The 20,700-nt window shown below is 41.2% G+C and overlaps 1 protein-coding gene across 1 annotated transcript in view; it reads right to left on the reverse strand.

Moving 5' to 3' along the window:
• Positions 1 to 20,700, reverse strand: part of LOC142495752 (kazal-type serine protease inhibitor domain-containing protein 1-like) — a 118,294-nt gene that overhangs the window by 18,915 nt on the left and 78,679 nt on the right. Inside the window, exon 3 of the mRNA XM_075601660.1 lies at positions 7,711 to 7,858. Within this exon, the coding sequence (XP_075457775.1) occupies positions 7,711 to 7,858 (148 nt within the window). The remainder of the gene's footprint in view (positions 1 to 7,710; positions 7,859 to 20,700) is intronic.

The following is a 20,700-nucleotide window of genomic DNA, read 5'->3' on the forward strand; positions in this document are numbered from 1 at the left end:
CGCGTCAAAACCGAGAGAATCAAAGAACAAGCACTGTGAAACACCCATACACAAACTATGACGAGCGAGGAAGCACAGAACAGAGAGGGTATATAAAGCTGGAACAGCCAACCAGGAGATGGGGCGTGCCCGGAGGAGCCCAGAGAGCTTCAGTGCATTGGATGCTGTTCTTAGAGCTCAGGTGACACTCAGCAAGAGCCAGATTGTAATCGTGCGGTGTTTGGGGGCGGAGCCTGAGTGGGGATAAGTTCAAGGGCTTTTGTGTGTGCACTGTAAGTCCGACGTGCGCATGAGAGGAAGCAACGTGGGGTGCGCACGTGCGCACGGGGCGGCAATTTCACGCCGATAGCTGCGGCGCAGAGCATGGAGGAAGTACCTCATGGAGCGTCCCACCATGCCGAGGGGTAAGTGCTGAAGCTGAAGGGGGCTTGCGTGGTTGTAGTGGAAGGGTCTGAGCAGTGTAAGGAGAGAGCCGTGAGCTCCGCCTGAGGTGCTGTGTGCTCACATTCCTAACAGAGAGAGAGGCTGGCTGGGGTGAGGGGGGAGAGGAAAGAGAGAAGGATGGGGAGGGGAGAGAGAGGAGAACAACATGCTGAGGAGGAGAGAGGGAGACCTAAGGAGGGACTTGAGAGGAGGGGAAAAGATGGAATGACGAACAGATGTGTAAGAGAAAGACACTAGGGGTTAAAATGAGAGACATGAGGGGGCAAAGTAGACTGAATGTGATTATGTCATAACATTTGCAGAGCCCCCATTCTTCAAGTCTGTCCTCGGCCCCAAAAATTCTGTTGGCAGCCCTGCAAACAGTTGATTGTTTTATGAAGGTTTAAGCATTGTTAATGGAATCCCATAATTTTGTAAGAGAACCCCGCACACAAGGAATATAAGAAACTGATAATAAATTGTCAATTGCACTGTAAGTGGAATATACAGTGCACTAAATAATGGACTTAGAGCTACATGATGGACATTAAAAGAAAAATAATACAATGGGGGTCCACCCCACGTATGATTCTCTCTGGAAGAGAGGTAAACTGACTAAACTATCCCAGTGCACTATTGTGGCCGTATGTATACTCTTCCCAGATACGGGAGTTCACTATTGACAGTAAAAGTGCCACAATGTTTATTTGTGACATCCCCTAGTTCTAAACACTACTTCCTGGTCTTACATAGCCATCTTGGCTAATGAAAGGAACAGGAACATCACAGGTGGCCACTGGGCAAAAGTTGTGGTGGGACAGACCTCTGAAATTTGAGTCGCAAGTAACTATGAGTACGCAGGGAATGGGAGGACCCAGTCATGGGGAGGGTATTGGAAGCAACTATGCTATACCTGTTTATGTTCTGGTCTTTCTCTCTGGTGGAGAAGAGCTAACTAAGCACATGTCTTCTCTTAGTCCCATGCCAGACTCGGCGGCATGATTGGATTCCTGGGCTTGTAGTCCTTATTAATAGACTTTGAAGGGGTTCATTCAACGCAAAAATGGAGTGTGTTAAGAGTGCAAAGTCACTGGTTGACAATATAAGCTGCATGATAAGATGAGTGATGACAGACCGGTGCTGCTGGTAGTGGTGTTGGCATTGTGGACACACCCAACAAGCCACTGCAGACACTGGAGAGGACACAATTCAGCTGATGCAATGGCAGTACTATTTATGCCACCATTGAAATTGGCAAGTCTGTCACTCAGCTCACCATTCAAATCAATACTCATCTTATCACTGATTGCAGTAGCAGAAGCTTTACTTGTCTCAGTCTTCATCAGGGGAAGTGATAGATATCTCTAAGTAGACGTGAGTATAATGAGACAGAGCCAGGCAAGAGAGTCATGTGACTGAGGTGACCACCATGAGCATCAACAGAGGTTCTCCTCATAAGACAAATTCCTAAGAGCTTGATTTCTGATCCGACCCAGTCAGTCAGGGTCAAGTTTATGTTGGCAGACCCTGGCTCTGTTACCCATGTATTTCGGTGAACGTATTGTACCTGGTTTTTGGTTTTATGTTATAAGGATAACTTCCTTCTGTTTCTGTTTCTCTATTACTTATTAATTAACAGATCTGATTTTGTAGTAACCTCTCTATCACATAATGTAATTTTAATAACATGTCAGTAGCTGTTTGGGCCTTTTCATCCAAACTATGCATGCATAAAGTTTTATGTCTTTGGAACATGTTGCTGCTGCAGACGCGGCAGTTTTTTTTACATACAACATGGATGTTATTGGTGGCTGGTTGACTGTCCATTGCGAGGTTCCAATTTGCAATTCTGACAGGATTTTTAGGGATGGGTGTAGCACTGCCTGCCTGGCACAGCACAGATGGCACTTTAGGCTCTGACTTGTTTGTGCCACCACTACTATTAGATGTTCCACATACCATATGACTAATATGATGGCATATTTGCTAATTTTGGCAATAAGATAATACTATTGATGATAGTGGGGTGGTGCTGCTGATAGAATCACCCTCGCAGTGGTACAAAGCCATTTCTGAGGTGCAGTCTGAATCGTCGCTGCTGCAGAATGGAGGTCTCTTCACTAGCACTTTAAGTTCTTTCCCAAATTCCCATCATATTCCCAACCAGCACACAGAGGTTCATAATGGACTAAACGTAAATATCATTTAAATAACTGCAGGGTAGCCAAGGAGATAACCCTGCATTGTTTTGGTCTTCTAATGAGGGTCCAGTATTGTCAGTTAAATATTCTGAAAGCCTGTATAACCTGTAAATAAATATTACCCCATTATGTTTGGGGATCAGTGGGCAGTTCTCAGATCACTTTCACATAGTTTGTGACTTTAAGTTTAATTTAGATTTTAATTAATTACATTTAGAACATTTGATTGAAATGTAATTACATTTTTATTGATCAAATAGGCTTCCAGCTAGCATCTCAGGACTGACATTAGATCTGTGTTATTTCCCTCTCCCATGACCATGTTGCAGAATGGCGGTTACTAGCAGTTCTTTCAGGTGTTTCCACCAAAAATTCAAGAGGAGTCTTATCCCTGGTGTAGCTGTAGCCCCCTCCGGGCACTTGTGATGCTAGGGCTTACTGGACTCAGGAATAGGGATTCTTATTTACTCAGATCTTTTATTACACGTGAGAGAGTAATTGGCCCACTTAATATAAATTAAATAAGGAGGACAGCAGAAGTCACTCAGGACGAGTAGTCAGCACAGGCCAAGTAGAGATTTAAAGTAAAAAAGATAAAACAGCCACAATATTTGAGATAGAAAAGAATAGAAAATTAGGGAAATTATTGTTTTTGTTATCTATTATTAATGAATTAATTTTTGGGGCACTTTTTCAGCTAGCTGAGTGTCATTCAGAGGGTGAGAAGGGAAAAGTCTTGATGGATTACAGTGCAGTGAAAAGGAGTTTTGCGACTAGGACTGGTTAAGACTCCAGAATGGAGTAGACCAATATATAGGAGACAATTAAAAGTTAGAAGAAGAACAATATATTTCACCACTTCAATCAGGGTGTGGAACCCTCGGTGGTAACATGGAACCCTAAAACCACCCCGGAAGTAAACCGTACTTGGGGTCTGCACTAGCTAATGTCCACTCAGCGGTGTTCACTCCAGCAGAGAGCTACTTTGTGTCCTAAAAACTCAGTGCAAACCATAACAGTAATAAATAATTACACCTGCTCCTAAAAATCCGGTTCTTATCCAGGTATATATTTTATACTTACTATAAACGAAACACTGTTTATACACTGATGGACTACTAGTCAGTGATACCAGTTATGATCCGGCATAGCCCAAACGAGGTACTGTACTATATATACACCAGCGGATTACTAAAGTAGCGGCACTGAATGTTGGCCCGGCCAGAGATTGGGTCCAACATCCGCCTCCGGGCTTGAGGCCTTTATTACCTGCTTGGCCCCACATCTCCACATCTGCAGCCCGACCTACACTGGAAGCCCCCACACACCCAGCGGCGGATTTGAAGTTCCGCCGACCCATGGCATTCCCTGTGGCGGCTGCCTCTTTTCTGATGCCCTCCTCCTTCTGAATCGCAGCGTCAGGATGTCACCAATGTGACATCACGGCATTGCGTGTCATGAAATGCCGTGTGATGTCACGTTTGTGACGTCCATGGCGTCATTTGATGCTGCGATTCGGGAGAAGGAGGCGGCTGCCACAAGCAAGAGTCTTCTCATCAGGTCCCATAAGTCTAAGAGCGTGGTATCTGTATATGGGGGAGGACATTTTTGCTGCCACCAAATTTAGCAGCCCTAGGCCCGGGCCTATCAGGCCTAATAGGAAATCAGCCACTGCACTCACTAGTAAGCACCGGAAGATGTATGTCTGTACTGGTCACGTCTCAAACTTAAAAGGTAAGTCCATCATTGCTCCCACCTCTGATCGTCCTGGCAAGTAAACACCCACAGCCCGTCAGTTGAGGATCAACTGTGGTTAGGGAATGCACCTGCTCCATGTCCTCTGCATTGAGCTCCATGTATCACCATAGTACGGGTGAAGGGGGAGGGCTGGCTCACTGTCACATAAGTGAAAGAGGGCTGGATCACCGTCACATAGGTGAAAAGTATTTGGCTCACCTGAACTGCCACAGCTGAGCACAGAATCAAGCTCGTCTTCTAAGTGGATTCAATAGTTTGCAAATAAAGATAAAAATAGCTCAAATGGCGATAAAGGGCTAAGTATAGAAAAAGATTGAAATATAGAGAAACAGCAAATCTATTTCCAACGCGTTTCCTATCAACAGATATTTCATTAGGGAGTGATTATTTTTCAGAATGTGTGCTATTTAAAACCAAAAGATAATTAATTCTGGGTATTACCAAATATAAAGAATTTGAATAGATAGCACCTTATTGGTGCATTAACTATACTTAATTAAACATCAGCTGAGTTTACGAAGGGGAGGACTTGACAGTCAAAACATTTTCAAAACAGGAGAGTTACTGGATTTTTCAATTAAATACCATGATCCCCTCAGGATTAAATGAGGACTTGGATATTATTTCTTTATTCTTCGGGACTCTATTAAATAGTGACTGACATTGGTATGTCCCTTCTCTTTGCGCTTTTTGTAAGTTTGTTGTGAGTTTACTCCACCAGTATGACTAGTACTGGTATTTTAACTGTTTGGCATTTTTGGGGTTTACTATTATAAATTTGTTAGTATAGGTTCTATTATGTTTAGATGATTAATCAATACTGTCTTGTTCTCTCCTCTTCCATTATTTCTTTATTATTCTAGGCTCAAAGAATCATTTAATACAGTTAGGATTTTATAGTTATTGCATAATTCTGCTATATGATGTCTTTTTTGGAGAGTAGGATTAAGTCAAGTCCTCCCCCTAGTAAACTCAGATGATGTTTAATTAAGTATAGTTAATGCACCAATAAGGTGCTATCTATTCTAATTATTTACATTTGGTAACACCCAGAATCAATTATCTTTTGGTTTTAAATAGCACACATTCTGAAACATAATTATTCCCTGATGAAGTATCTGTTGATACGAAACGTATTGGAAATAGATTGTGTGCTGTTTCTCTATATTTCACTCTTTTTCTATACTTAGCTCTTTATCTCCATTTGAGCTATTTTTATCTTTATTTGCAAACTATTGAATCCACTTAGAAGACGAGGTTGATTCTGTGCTCAGCTGTGGTGTAGTTCAGGTGATCCAACCACCTTTCACTTATGTGACGTTGAGCCAGCCCTCTTTCACCTATGTGACGGTGAGCCAGCCCTGCCGTTCACCCATACTACAGTGATACGTGGAGCTCAATGCAAAGGACCGGGAGCGGGTGCATTCCCCAGCCGGAGTTGATCCTCAACTGACGTGCTGTGGGTGTTTGCTTGCCGGGATGATTGTAGGTGGGAGCAATGATTGACTTACCTTTCTTCTAAGTTTGAGACGTGACCGTCTATAACATCGGACTGGGAGCAGGTGCCTTCCCTAACGGCGTTATGCTTTATCAGGGTGCTGATCATCACCATTCTGCTTTACAACCTGGCGAATTTCTTCTTGAAAACTAAGATCAGTTTGTGACGTTGAAGTGAAATCTGGTAACACTTTATCAATTTCAATGCAATATATATACAACAGCAGGCACTTCAAAGGCTCCAAGGTAACAGGTGCTTGTTCAAAAAATCAACAGTGAATCAGGTGTCCCACCAAGGAGACAAAAAACGGCACTCAAGATATAATGCAAAAAGTGTATTGAAAACAAAAAGCAGGCACAAATAAATCCAACGTTTCGGTCCTGTATAGGACCTTCCTCAGCACGCCCTTGAGGAAGGTCCTATACAGGACCGAAACGTTGGATTTATTTGTGCCTGCTTTTTGTTTTCAATACACTTTTTGCATTATATCTTGAGTGCTGTTTTTTGTCTCCTTGGTGGGACACCTGATTCACTATATATATATATATATATATATATATATATATATATATATATATATATATATATATATTACTAAAGTTTATTATGTGAACTATTACATTGGTATCTTTCTTTTCACTATTTTCCTATTTATGTTTTGAGTCATCAATTCTTAATAGCTGCATTTAATTCCCATCAAGAGCCTAAGTTTGACTGAATTGTTTATTATAAAACTACACTCTAATTAGAGGTACCACTATTAATTCTGAGCGCACCACTATTCACTTTTTTTTATTGTGTGTATGTATTGGAAAAGGGGGTTATTGTGTGTATTGTGGAGGTTTTTGTTTGTGTGTGTCTGTGTATTCGGGAAAGGGGTTATTGCGTGTGTATGTTTTTGTGCATTGGGGAGGGTTTTTCTTTGAGTGTGTTTATTGGGGAGGTGGGTTGTGTGTTTGTGTATTGGGGAGGGGGGTTATGGTGTGTTTATTGGGAGAGGTGGGTTAATGAGTGTCATCAGGAGGGTTAGTGAGTGTGAAGAGGGGAGGGGGCTTAGTGAATGTGAGGAGGGGGTAATTGGGTATATATTAGGGGAGGGGAAGTTATTGAGTATGTATTGGGAAAGGGGGCTATTAAGTGTGAGGAGGTGGTTATTGAGTGTGAGGAAGGGAGGGGAGTAATACATGAAGGTAGGGAGAGGATGAGAAGGGAGACTGTGAGAAGGCGGAGAGAAATAAAGGGGCAAAATAAATAGTGGGGGTATGTAAAAGGGGAGTGTGAGAAGGGGATGAGAATGAGGTGACGTGGGATATGGGGAGTATTAGAGAAAGAGGGGGGTTTGTAAGGCCGCTGACATGGGTGGGCCCCATGGAAACTAGTCCTGTGCCACGGGAAATATGTTGGCGGCCCTGATTGGGGTCTTTCTGATTTTCAGCCAATTTACCTCCTTGCGGCTGTTATCTTACCACTTCTATATATATACCCTTCCACTAGTGTACCTTCCTTTACCTATTACAGATGTATGTAAGATTTACTACCATTGTGGGGGCAAGGAGGTGCAGCGTGACACATGCGTGAACACTTTGTTCACAAAGGTTGAGCGGGCACCAAACCTTATATTGCCTTCTCCACACAACTCACAAGCAACAGATTGCTTGCTAGATCGTGCAGGCTGCTGCCATCACTAGTTTCTCCAATGCTTTTTGGAACCAAAAAGATGATATATATTAATGTTAACACAATTTCTGTTCACTATAATACATGAAGTTGTGAACTTACAACATGCAATACAACCCCAAGTTTGTATGTTCTGTTACTAAAAACACTTACCATGATCAACAACGTTTAATTTTGCAGATGCATATGTCATACCATGCTTGTTTTTTGTGTGGCATATGTAGATACCTTCATCAGATTTTCGGATTCCTTGAATTTGCAGCCAACCTGTCACACCATTCTTTTGGGGTCCACCTCTTCTCTGATAACAAAATAAACATTGTTGTTGGCATGTTCAATATTAAACCGTGTTGAGGATAAATCTCTAACATTATAACTCAATGTTTTAAAAATCAAATAAATTTTCAGACACTGAAAACACAAGTACATTCTGTTTCACTCACTTAGGTAATATAATTAATATAAAGACTGATTGGGAATATTATATTGTTCCCTAATTTCCTGTAATTTCAATGTTTGTTTTTGTACTACACAGTGTATAATAGTAAATGGTTCTACGGTACTATATTTAAGTAATAATCCCTGAAGAACAGGGCATTACTGGCCAATAATGCCCTGGCTGGAAGAGTTGAAGGGCCGAGGGGAAGCCAAGGGACTTTAACCCAGCCAGGGCATTATTGACCAGTAATTACCTGTTCTTCGGGGATTATTACTATTATTGATTAAATGTAGGCTTATTTTTATTTATTTTTACATTTTTCCTAAAACGGACACTTTTGTAGTCATATTGATTTTTATCAGCATGATCATCTACATTCTTTTGCTTTTACTGCACGGGTTTATTAAAAGGAAATTGTACAGAGCCCCCCTCTATATGCACACACACTCTGCAGCCCCCCACTATACACAGAAACACACAGACTCTGCAACCCCCTCGATATACACAAACACACTCTGCAGCCCGCCCCCCCCTACACTCATAAAACACACTACAGTACCGACACACTTTATTCTCGCTCGGCTAGTCCCGCGAATTCGGGTATACTCGGGTGTATTCAGGTTTCTGATCGTTTTCTGCCGGAGTGCATTGCGTTATTTTCCCAGCAGGGATTTAAGCATTTTATTCCGGCTGGCTGAAATACTGCAATGCCGTGTAAATATACATGGGGGCGCTTGCGAGCTGTTCTCTTTGAAGCCGTCCCCTATAATGAATTGTAATGCAGTATATATACTGTATATATATATATATATACTGTATAACAACAACCCCTATAAGCCCTAACATACAGTACTGTACACATACAGTACTGTATATGCACATACATAAATGATACTACTGTATGGGCGGCGGGGGCGAGATGTGTTTGCAGCAGAGAGAGATCCGCTGCTCTCTCTCTGCGCAAACATCCGCACATTAAAAATTATTTGAAATACATTTTTATTGATAGTGTAGATGTGCAGGGGGTCTACGGAGTTGAACCGCGTTGGTTTCAGGTCTGGGGACCCCCTGCTCTCCGAGATACAGCCCCCTTTAGGGGGTGCAGGTATCCCTCTGCTTGGTTTAAAGGGCCCGACCACGTGATCGCGGCCTGTAAACCAAGCAGAGCAGAGGGATACCGGCACCCCCTAAAGGGGCCTGTATCTCGGGGAGCAGGGGGTCCCCAGACCTGAAACCAGTGCGGTTCTGCTCTGGAGACCCTCTGCACATGTACAGTATCAATAAAACACATACAGTATACAGTATAAATAAACACTCGTTCTTTACCTTAGCGGCTATGCGCTATGGTAAAAAAGCAGCATTTCTGTATTTTAATAATATTGTACAGTGAGCAGGGGGTTCCCTGAGCCAGAAATTAATGCTCAGGGACCCCCCCTGCTCCTGCTCAATATTATTAAAAATACAGAAATGCTGCTTCATTACCATAGCGGATAGCCGCTAAGGCAATGAAGGGGTTAACCCACCGTGCCCGCTTTATTGTGTGTAGTGGGGATGGGTGAGGGGGGTATTTGGCCCTCGGTGTGAGTTTAGGACTTGCGGGGGGGGGGGGGGTTGCGGGTGCACTTAACCCTTTCACGACCGTAGCAGTTAATACCGCTACGGTCATGAAGGGGTTAAGCCCTCCCGCTACCCCCCCGCAAGCCCTAAACAAGCACCGTTGGGGCTAATACCCCATTCACCCACCCCGCTACCCACAATAAAAAAAATACACACACACAGCAGCCGCCAAAAAATAAATAAATAACTCTAAATAAATAAATAAATAAATAAATGACAATAAATACATTTGAAATACATTTTTATTGATAGTGTACATGTGCAGGGGGTCTCCGGAGCTGAACCGCGTTGGTTTCAGGTCTGGGGACCCCCTGCTCCCCGAGATACAGCCCCCTTTAGGGGGTGCCGGTATCCCTCTGCTTGGTTTAAAGGGCCCGACCACGTGATCGCGGCCTGTAAACCAAGCAGAGCAGAGGGATACCTGCACCCCCTAAAGGGGCCTGTATCTCGGGGAGCAGGGGGTCCCCAGACCTGAAACCAGTGCGGTTCTGCTCTGGAGACCCTCTGCACATCTACACTATCAATAAAAATGTATTTTAAATGTATTTATTTATATTCATTTATTTATTTAGATTTATTTATTAATTGTGCTGCTGCTGCAAGTCCTAAACTCACACCAAGGGCCAAACACCCCCCTCACCCGCAATAAAAAAAATTCACGCACAGCAGCCCCACAATTAATAAATAAATCTAAATAAATAAATAAATACATGTAGAGAAATAAATATATACTGTATATATATACTGGATATATATACAGTATATATATAATAACAATCCCTATACATATACAGTATATACTGTGTATATATATACTGTATACATATATATATATATATATATATATATATATATATATATATATATATATATATATATATATACAGTATACAGTATATATACACACAGATGATGAACCAATATACAAATACATATAGAATGGTTATCAAAATCATACAGTCCTACAAATAACGCTTCTCTATACAGACAATAATAATAATCCATTTAATAATCCTAACTGATTTTACAATATAAAACATAACATTCCAATCACACAGTACATTGCATTTACATTGTATAAATGATGCATAAAATCTATGCACCATATACATTCTGCAAATGAATGTTAACAATATAATTGCAAGCTACTCTACCAGTAAATACAAACACTTCCAAACAAGTCAACTATTTTAACCAATCAAGTAAACAAAAATCAATATATACTGTAAGTACCAACCAGAAAACACAATTTAAAACCAAAGCTAACCCTTACAATACCAAGGATTACATCTATCTAATTGTAAAAAACCTTATACTTTATACACAGCATTGCAATAAACAAAATACATGATGAACAATACAGTACATTCCCTGTATCTCCCTGCCTTCAGTGTAATCTGTTTAAAGCCCCCTCCCCCTAATATTTCTGTTAAACAGATTACACTGAAGGCAGAGAGATGTAAAGGCCTAAAGCCCCCTCCCCCCTAATGTTTCTGTAAAACAGATTACACTGAAGGGAGAGAGATGTAAAGGCCTAAAGCCCCCTCCCCCCTAATGTTTCTGTTAAACAGATTACACTGAAGGGAGAGAGATTTTACAGAAACACACATTAGGGGGGAGGGGGCTTTAAACAGATTACACTGAAGGCAGAGAGATGTTTCTGTTACCAGTAAATCTCCCTCCCTGCTGTCAGTGCAGTGTATGTAAATGTGGGGAGGGGGGGGGGGGAACCAATGTGCATACTGTGAGGTCTAACCACCCTCTCCCCCTACCCACATACCATTACCCCAACCCCATCCTGGCCATGGCCCCTCCGCTTCTGCAAAACAGACACACAAAATTAAAACATTCAAAGTAATGTCCCCTAACCCCTTAATCACCATAGCGGTTATTAACCGCTACAGTCATGAAGGGGTTAACCCACCCTCACCCACCACTCGGGATGCCTACATACCCTCCCACACTAACCGCCCCCGTGAGGCCTAACCACCCAGTCAGTACCCACAAGGGAGGCCTACCCACATACCGTTGGGGAAAAACCCCACCCCCAGTAACCACAATAAAAACAGTACAATGACCCACAATAAACAGCATTATATTTATTAAATACATTACCCACCCCCTGTGCCCCCCCATAAATACAAGATTTATCCTTTTACATACAGGGTTCATAACGCAGTCCCACGCTAGTCCCCGGTGGGCTGGCAGGGCACCTGGACAGACCTACAGTTTACCAGCAGCCCTTTTTACACAGATTCTGGAGGCCTGCTGGTGGATCCTGCCAGCACCATGGCACCCAGGTGGTCTCCTTGGGTCACCGTGGGCCACAATTGGGTCTCCACGGTAGGCCCAAGGATGTCTGGGAGCCCCGGGTCAAACCCACAGGTGTCTGCGGGGCCTCGGGTGGTTCCCTCGGGGGTCTGGGGAACTCACGGGTGCTCACTATGGGTCCACGGTGCCCCCACAGAAGTGGGAGCACACATCATCATCCCCGCACCTACGGGTCAGCGGTGCCCCCACAGAAGTGGGACCACACATCGTCATCCCCGCAGACTACGGGTCCGCGGTGTCCCTACAGAAGTGGGACCACACATCATCATCCCCGCATGTGTCACCCGTGGAACCACCAGCCTGATACCCTTGGGATACCCGAGGATACCCACAGGTGGTCTCCAGAGGCCCCACGCAAAACCACGGAATCAAACCCTGAATGTAAAAAAAATAAACCTGGCCTATACATTCAATACATACACCCTCCCCCCCAACACCTACAGTACAATAATGTGCAAAATAACTATTATCCAGATATGGATAATAGATTAATTGCCCATTATTAAAAATATTAACTAGCATATACAAATAAATAAAGTACTACTAACCTCATCAATACGAAGTGTCCGTTGCCAGCAAAATCCTTGTTTTGTCCACAACATACATAGCAAATACAAAGCCAATACATTGCAATTACATTCAGATATCAATTAACCCCTTAAACACCTTATCAGATAATAACCGCAAATGTGATTAAGGGGTTAAGCCACACAGGCCCGATACCCACCCTTCACCCATGAATTTGTACTGTGGCTTCATCATGCAACTATATATATATATATATACTGTATATATATATACAGAGAGACAGAGAGAAAGAGAGAGAGATATATACAGTATATATATATATATATATATATATATATATATATATATATATATATATATATATATATATACACGTTATATACACACCCATGATAAACCAATATACAGTACAAATAAATGTAGAAGGGTTATCAAAAGCATACTGCCCTACAACCAAGTAAACAAAAATCAAAAGCCAATACATTGCAATTACATTCAGATATCAATTAACCCCTTAAACACCTTATCAGATAATAACCGCAAAGGTGATTAAGGGGTTAAGCCACACAGGCCCGATACCCACCCTCCCCCATGAATTTGTACTGTGGCTTCATCATGCAACTATATATATATATATACTGTATATATATACAGAGAGACAGAGAGAAAGAGAGAGAGATATATACAGTATATATATATATATATATATATATATATATATATATATATATATATATATATATATATATATATATATATATATATATATACATACACACACGTTATATACACACCCATGATAAACTAATATACAGTACAAATAAATGTAGAAGGGTTATCAAAAGCACTGTCCTACAACCAAACACTTCTCCATACATACACACTAAATTAAAATCAATTTCCTTTAATATTCATAACTGATCTCTCAATCTAAATCATCACTAAACCTCTGAAAAGCCATTAAACAACTTACATTCCAATATAAATGATGCCTAAATATCTATGCACCATATACATTCTGCAAGTAAACAAAACTCAATTAGCAATCATTATTTACATCCCTAAACAAATCACACTAGATCCCGAACAATAAAACCATTAACAAATTCACGTCTAGAGCAGAACAATTAAGCCTTTGAAAAAATATAAGTACCGACAAAAATACAACCTTTACAAATCAAGCCTATCCCTGACCTTCCTCAAACACACAATACAATACCAAGGAATAAATCTATCTAATTTTAAAATACTTTAAACTCACAATAAAGCATACTGTAGCAGCATACACAAAATAATTTAAAACACATCTAATCCAGCTTTTAAAACAACATCATTTCTTACCCTGTACTGTACTGTATGTATATATCTCTCTAGACATATATACATACATACATACATACAGTGGCAAGAAATGATATACCACAAAAAAAAAAAAATACACATATTTGTTAAAAAACCTTTTGAAAAAATTAACAAGTTAAATAAAATACATTTCTTTACTGTAGTTCACTTACCATTACTTGCCCCCACCGACTCCCGTTGCACAGCTTACTCACGAACCAATCCACGATCAGGAACCCATAAAATAATAAACCAGAAAATAATAAACATTAAACTAAAAATCCAAACCAATCCACGGGTCTTCTATCTGTAATCCATCTTCATCTGTGTTCTTCTTTCTTCTATCTCCTTCCAGCGGGGCGGGGCGGGGTCTTCTCCCCGTCTGCGGCCACGCCCTGGTCTTCTTTCTTTCCCGGAGTTCCTTCCTCCGCGGCGTCTGGCTTCAAAATGAGACGACATAGGCTTTTAAAGGCCTATGATGTCACATTTTGCGTCATGGTTCCCACGGTCCTGATTGGACCGTGAAAACCATGTGTTTTGGCCGACAAAAAAAAAATGATGACGTCACTTAAAGGGAATGAAAGCACAGCCAATCAGAATGGCTTTGCTTCAATTGCCTTTAAGATGACATCATGAAAAGGCACATGGCCGCCCTCACATGGTATGGTAGCCAATCAGAGCGTGGGAACTCCATCCCTACTCTGATTGGCTACCATACCATGTGAGGGCGGCCATGTGCCTTTTCATGACGTCATCTTAAAGGCAATTGAAGCAAAGCCATTCTGATTGGCTGTGCTTTCATTCCCTTTAAGTGACGTCATCATTTTTTTTTGTCGGCCAAAACACATGGTTTTCACGGTCCAATCAGGACAGTAGGAACCATGACGCAAAATGTGACGTCATAGGCCTTTAAAAGCCTATGTCGTCTCATTTTGAAGCCAGGAGAAGACCCCGCCCCGCCCCGCTGGAAGGAGATAGAAGAAAGAAGAACACAGATGAAGATGGATTACAGATAGAAGACCCGTGGATTGGTTTGGATTTTTAGTTTAATGTTTATTATTTTCTGGTTTATTATTTTATGGGTTCCTGATCGTGGATTGGTTCGTGAGTAAGCTGCGCAACGGGAGTCGGTGGGGGCAAGTAATGGTAAGTGAACTACAGTAAAGAAATGTATTTTATTTAACTTGTTAATTTTTTCAAAAGGTTTTTTAACAAATATGTGTATTTTTTTTTTTTTGTGGTATATCATTTCTTGCCACTGTATGTATGTATGTATATATGTCTAGAGAGATATATACATACAGTACAGTACAGGGTAAGAAATTATGTTGTTTTAAAAGCTGGATTAGATGTGTTTTAAATTATTTTGTGTATGCTGCTACAGTATGCTTTATTGTGAGTTTAAAGTATTTTAAAATTAGATAGATGTATTCCTTGGTATTGTATTGTGTGTTTGAGGAAGGTCAGGGATAGGCATGGTTTGTAAAGGTTGTATTTTTGTCGGTACTTATATTTTTTCAAAGGCTTAATTGTTCTGCTCTAGGCGTGAATTTGTTAATGGTTTTATTGTTCGGGATCTAGTGTGAATTGTTTAGGGATGTAAATAATGATTGCTAATTGAGTTTTGTTTACTTGCAGAATGTATACAGTATGGTGCATAGATATTTAGGCATCATTTATATTGGAATGTAAGTTGTTTAATGGCTTTTCAGAGGTTTAGTGATGATTTAGATTGAGAGATCAGTTATGAATATTAAAGGAAATTGATTTTAATTTAGTGTGTATGTATGGAGAAGTGTTTGGTTGTAGGACAGTGCTTTTGATAACCCTTCTACATTTATTTGTACTGTATATTGGTTTATCATGGGTGTGTATATAATGTGTGTGTATATATATATATATATATATATATATGTATATATCTCTCTCTCTTTCTCTCTGTCTCTCTGTATATATATACAATATATATATATATAGTTGCATGATGAAGCCACAGTACAAATTCATGGGTGAGGGTGGGTATCGGGCCTGTGTGGCTTAACTCCTTAATCACCTTTGCGGTTATTATCTGATAAGGTGTTTAAGGGGTTAATTGATATCTGAGTGTAATTGCAATGTATTGGCTTTTGATTTTTGTTTACTTGGTTGTAGGGCAGTATGCTTTTGATAACCCTTCTACATTTATTTGTACTGTATATTGGTTTATCATGGATGTGTATATAACGTGTGTGTATATATATATATATATATATATATACTGTATATATCTCTCTCTCTTTCTCTCTGTCTCTCTGTATATATATATACAGTATATATATATATATATAGTTGCATGATGAAGCCACAGTACAAATTCATGCGTGAGGGTGGGTATCGGGCCTGTGTGGCTTAACCCCTTAATCACCTTTGCGGTTATTATCTGATAAGGTGTTTAAGGGGTTAATTGATATCTGAGTGTAATTGCAATGTATTGGCTTTTGATTTTTTGTTTACTTGGTTGTAGGGCAGTATGCTTTTGATAACCCTTCTACATTTATTTGTACTGTATATTGGTTTATCATGGGTGTGTATATAACGTGTGTATATATATATATATATATATATATATATATATATATATATATATATATATATATATATATATATATATACTGTATATATCTCTCTCTCTTTCTCTCTGTCTCTCTGTATATATATACAGTATATATATATATATAGTTGCATGATGAAGCCACAGTAAAAATTCATGGGTGAAGGGTGGGTATCGGGCCTGTGTGGCTTAACCCCTTAATCACCTTTGCGGTTATTATCTGATAAGGTGTTTAAGGGGTTAATTGATATCTGAATGTAATTGCAATGTATTGGCTTTGTATTTGCTATGTATGTTGTGGACAAGACAAGGATTTTGCTGGCAACGGACACTTCGTATTGATGAGGTCAGTAGTACTTTATTTATTTGTATATGCTAGTTAATGTTTTTAATAATGGGCAATTAATCTATTATCCATATCTGGATAATAGTTATTTTGCACATTATTGTACTGTAGGTGTTGGGGGGGAGGGTGTATGTATTGAATGTATAGGCCAGGTTTATTTTTTTTACATTCAGGGTTTGATTCCGTGGTTTTGCGTGGGGCCTCTGGAGACCACCTGTGGGTATCCTCGGGTATCCCAAGGGTATCAGGCTGGTGGTTCCACGGGTGACACATGCGGGGATGATGATGTGTGGTCCCACTTCTGTAGGGGGCACCGCGGACCCGTAGTCTGCGGGGATGACGATGTGTGGTCCCACTTCTGTGGGGGCACCGCGGACCCGTAGTGAGCACCCGTGAGTTCCCCAGACCCCCGAGGGAACCACCCGAGGCCCCGCAGACACCTGTGGGTTTGACCCGGGGCTCCCAGACATCCTTGGGCCTACCGTGGAGACCCAATTGTGGCCCACGGTGACCCAAGGAGACCACCTGGGTGCCATGGTGCTGGCAGGATCCACCAGCAGGCCTCCAGAACCTGTGTAAAAAGGGCTGCTGGTAAACTGTAGGTCTGTCCAGGTGCCCTGCCAGCCCACCGGGGACTAGCGTGGGACTGCGTTATGAACCCTGTATGTAAAAGGATAAATCTTGTATTTATGGGGGGGCACAGGGGGTGGGTAATGTATTTAATAAATATAATGCTGTTTATTGTGGGTCATTGTACTGTTTTTATTGTGGGTACTGGGGGTGGGGTGTTTCCCCAACGGTATGTGGGTAGGCCTCCCTTGTGGGTACTGACTGGGTGGTTAGGCCTCACGGGGGTGGGTTAGTGTGGGAGGGTATGTAGGCATCCCGAGTGGTGGGTGAGGGTGGGTTAACCCCTTCATGACTGTAGCGGTTAATAACCGCTATGGTGATTAAGGGGTTAGGGGACATTACTTTGTATGTTTTAATTTTTGTGTCTGTTTTGCAGAAGCGGAGGGGCCATGGCCAGGATGGGGGGGGGGGTAACGGTATGTGGGTAGGGGGTGAGGGTGGTTAGACCTCACAGTATGCACATTGGGTCCCCCTCCCCCTCCCCACATTTACATACACTGCACTGACAGCAGGGAGGGAGATTTACTGGTAACAGAAACATCTCTCTGCCTTCAGTGTAATCTGTTTAAAGCCCCCTCCCCCCTAATGTGTGTTTCTGTAAAATCTCTCTCCCTTCAGTGTAATCTGTTTAACAGAAACATTAGGGGGGAGGGGGCTTTAGGCCTTTACATCTCTCTCCCTTCAGTGTAATCTGTTTAACAGAAACATTAGGGGGGAGGGGGCTTTAGGCCTTTAGGCCTTTACATCTTTCTCCCTTCAGTGTAATCTGTTTAACAGAAACATTAGGGGGGAGGGGGCTTTAGGCCTTTAGGCCTTTACATCTCTCTGCCTTCAGTGTAATCTGTTTAACAGAAATATTAGGGGGGAGGGGGCTTTAAACAGATTACACTGAAGGCAGGGAGATACAGGGAATGTACTGTATTGTTCATCATGTATTTTGTTTATTGCAATGCTGTGTATAAAGTATAAGGTTTTTTACAATTAGATAGGTGTAATCCTTGGTATTGTAAGGGTTACAGTAGCTTTGGTTTTAAATTGTGTGTTTCTGGTTGGTACTTACAGTATATATTGATTTTTGTTTACTTGATTGGTTAAAATAGTTGACTTGTTTGGAAGTGTTTGTATTTACTGGTAGAGTAGCTTGCAATTATATTGTTAACATTCATTTGCAGAATGTATATGGTGCATAGATTTTATGCATCATTTATACAATGTAAATGCAATGTACTGTGTGATTGGAATGTTATGTTTTATATTGTAAAATCAGTTAGGATTATTAAATGGATTATTATTATTGTCTGTATAGAAAAGCGTTATTTGTAGGACAGTATGATTTTGATAACCATTCTACATGTATTTGTATATTGGTTCATCATCTGTGTGTATATATACTGTATATATCTATATATATATATATATATATATATATATATATATATATATATATATATATAGATATATATATATATATATATATATATATATATAGATATATATATATATATATCTATATATATATATATATATATATATATATATGTGCACAGTATATATATACACAGTATATACTGTATATGTATAGGGATTGTTATTATATATATACAGTACTGTATATATATCCAGTATATATGTACAGTATATATTTATTTCTCTTCATGTATTTATTTATTTAGATTTATTTATTAATTGTGGGGCTGCTGTGCGTGAATTTTTTTTATTGGGGGTGAGGGGGGTGTTTGGCCCTTGGTGTGAGTTTAGGACTTGCAGCAGCAGCACAATTAATAAATAAATCTAAATAAATAAATAAATAAATGAATATAAATAAATACATTTAAAATACATTTTTATTGATAGTGTAGATGTGCAGAGGGTCTCCAGAGCAGAACCGCACTGGTTTCAGGTCTGGGGACCCCCTGGTCCCCGAGATACAGGCCCCTTTAGGGGGTGCCGGTATCCCTCTGCTCTGCTTGGTTTACAGGCCGCGATCACGTGGTCGGGCCCTTTAAACCAAGCAGAGGGATACCGGCACCCCCTAAAGGGGGCTGTATCTCGGGGAGCAGGGGGTCCCCAGACCTGAAACCAACGCGGTTCAGCTCCGGAGACCCCCTGCACATGTACACTATCAATAAAAATGTATTTCAAATGTATTTATTGTCATTTATTTATTTATTTATTTAGAGTTATTTATTTATTTTTTGGCGGCTGCTGTGTGTGTGTATTTTTTTTATTGTGGGTAGCGGGGGTGGGTGAATGGGGTATTAGCCAAAACGGTGCTTGTTTAGGGCTTGCGGGGGGGTAGCGGGAGTGCTTAACCCCTTCATGACCGTAGCGGTATTAACTGCTACGGTCGTGAAGGAGTTAAGTGCACCCGCAACCCCCCCGCAAGTCCTAAACTCACACCAAGGGCCAAATACCCCCCTCACCCATCCCCACTACACACAATAAAGCGGGCACGGTGGGTTAACCCCTTCATTGCCTTAGCGGCTATCCGCTATGGTAATGAAGCAGCATTTCTGTATTTTTAATAATATTGAGCAGGAGCAGGGGGGGTCCCTGAGCATTAATTTCTGGCTCAGGGAACCCCCTGCTCCCTGTACAATATTATTAAAATACAGAAATGCTGCTTCTTTTCCATAGCGCATAGCCGCTAAGGTAAAGAACAAGTGTTTATTTATACTGTATACTGTATGTGTTTTATTGATACTGTACATGTGCAGAGGGTCTCCAGAGCAGAACCGCACTGGTTTCAGGTCTGGGGACCCCCTGGTCCCCGAGATACAGGCCCCTTTAGGGGGTGCCGGTATCCCTCTGCTCTGCTTGGTTTACAGGCCGCGATCACGTGGTCGGGCCCTTTAAACCAAGCAGAGGGATACCGGCACCCCCTAAAGGGGGCTGTATCTCGGAGAGCAGGGGGTCCCCAGACCTGAAACCAATGCGGTTCAGCTCCGGAGACCCCCTGCACATGTACACTATCAATAAAAATGTATTTCAAATGTATTTATTGTCATTTATTTATTTATTTATTTATTTATTTAGAGTTATTTATTCATTTTTTGGCGGCTGCTGTGTGTGTGTATTTTTTTTATTGTGGGTAGCGGGGGTGGGTGAATGGGGTATTAGCCCCAACGGTGCTTGTTTAGGGCTTGCGGGGGGGTAGCGGGAGGGCTTAACCCCTTCATGACCGTAGCGGTATTAACTGCTACGGTCGTGAAGGGGTTAAGTGCACCCGCAACCCCCACCGCAAGTCCTAAACTCACACCAAGGGCCAAATACCCCCCTCACCCATCCCCACTACACACAATAAAGCGGGCATGGTGGGTT

The sequence above is a fragment of the Ascaphus truei genome, chromosome 5, assembly GCF_040206685.1.
Source record: "Ascaphus truei isolate aAscTru1 chromosome 5, aAscTru1.hap1, whole genome shotgun sequence".
Taxonomy (NCBI): domain Eukaryota; kingdom Metazoa; phylum Chordata; class Amphibia; order Anura; family Ascaphidae; genus Ascaphus; species Ascaphus truei.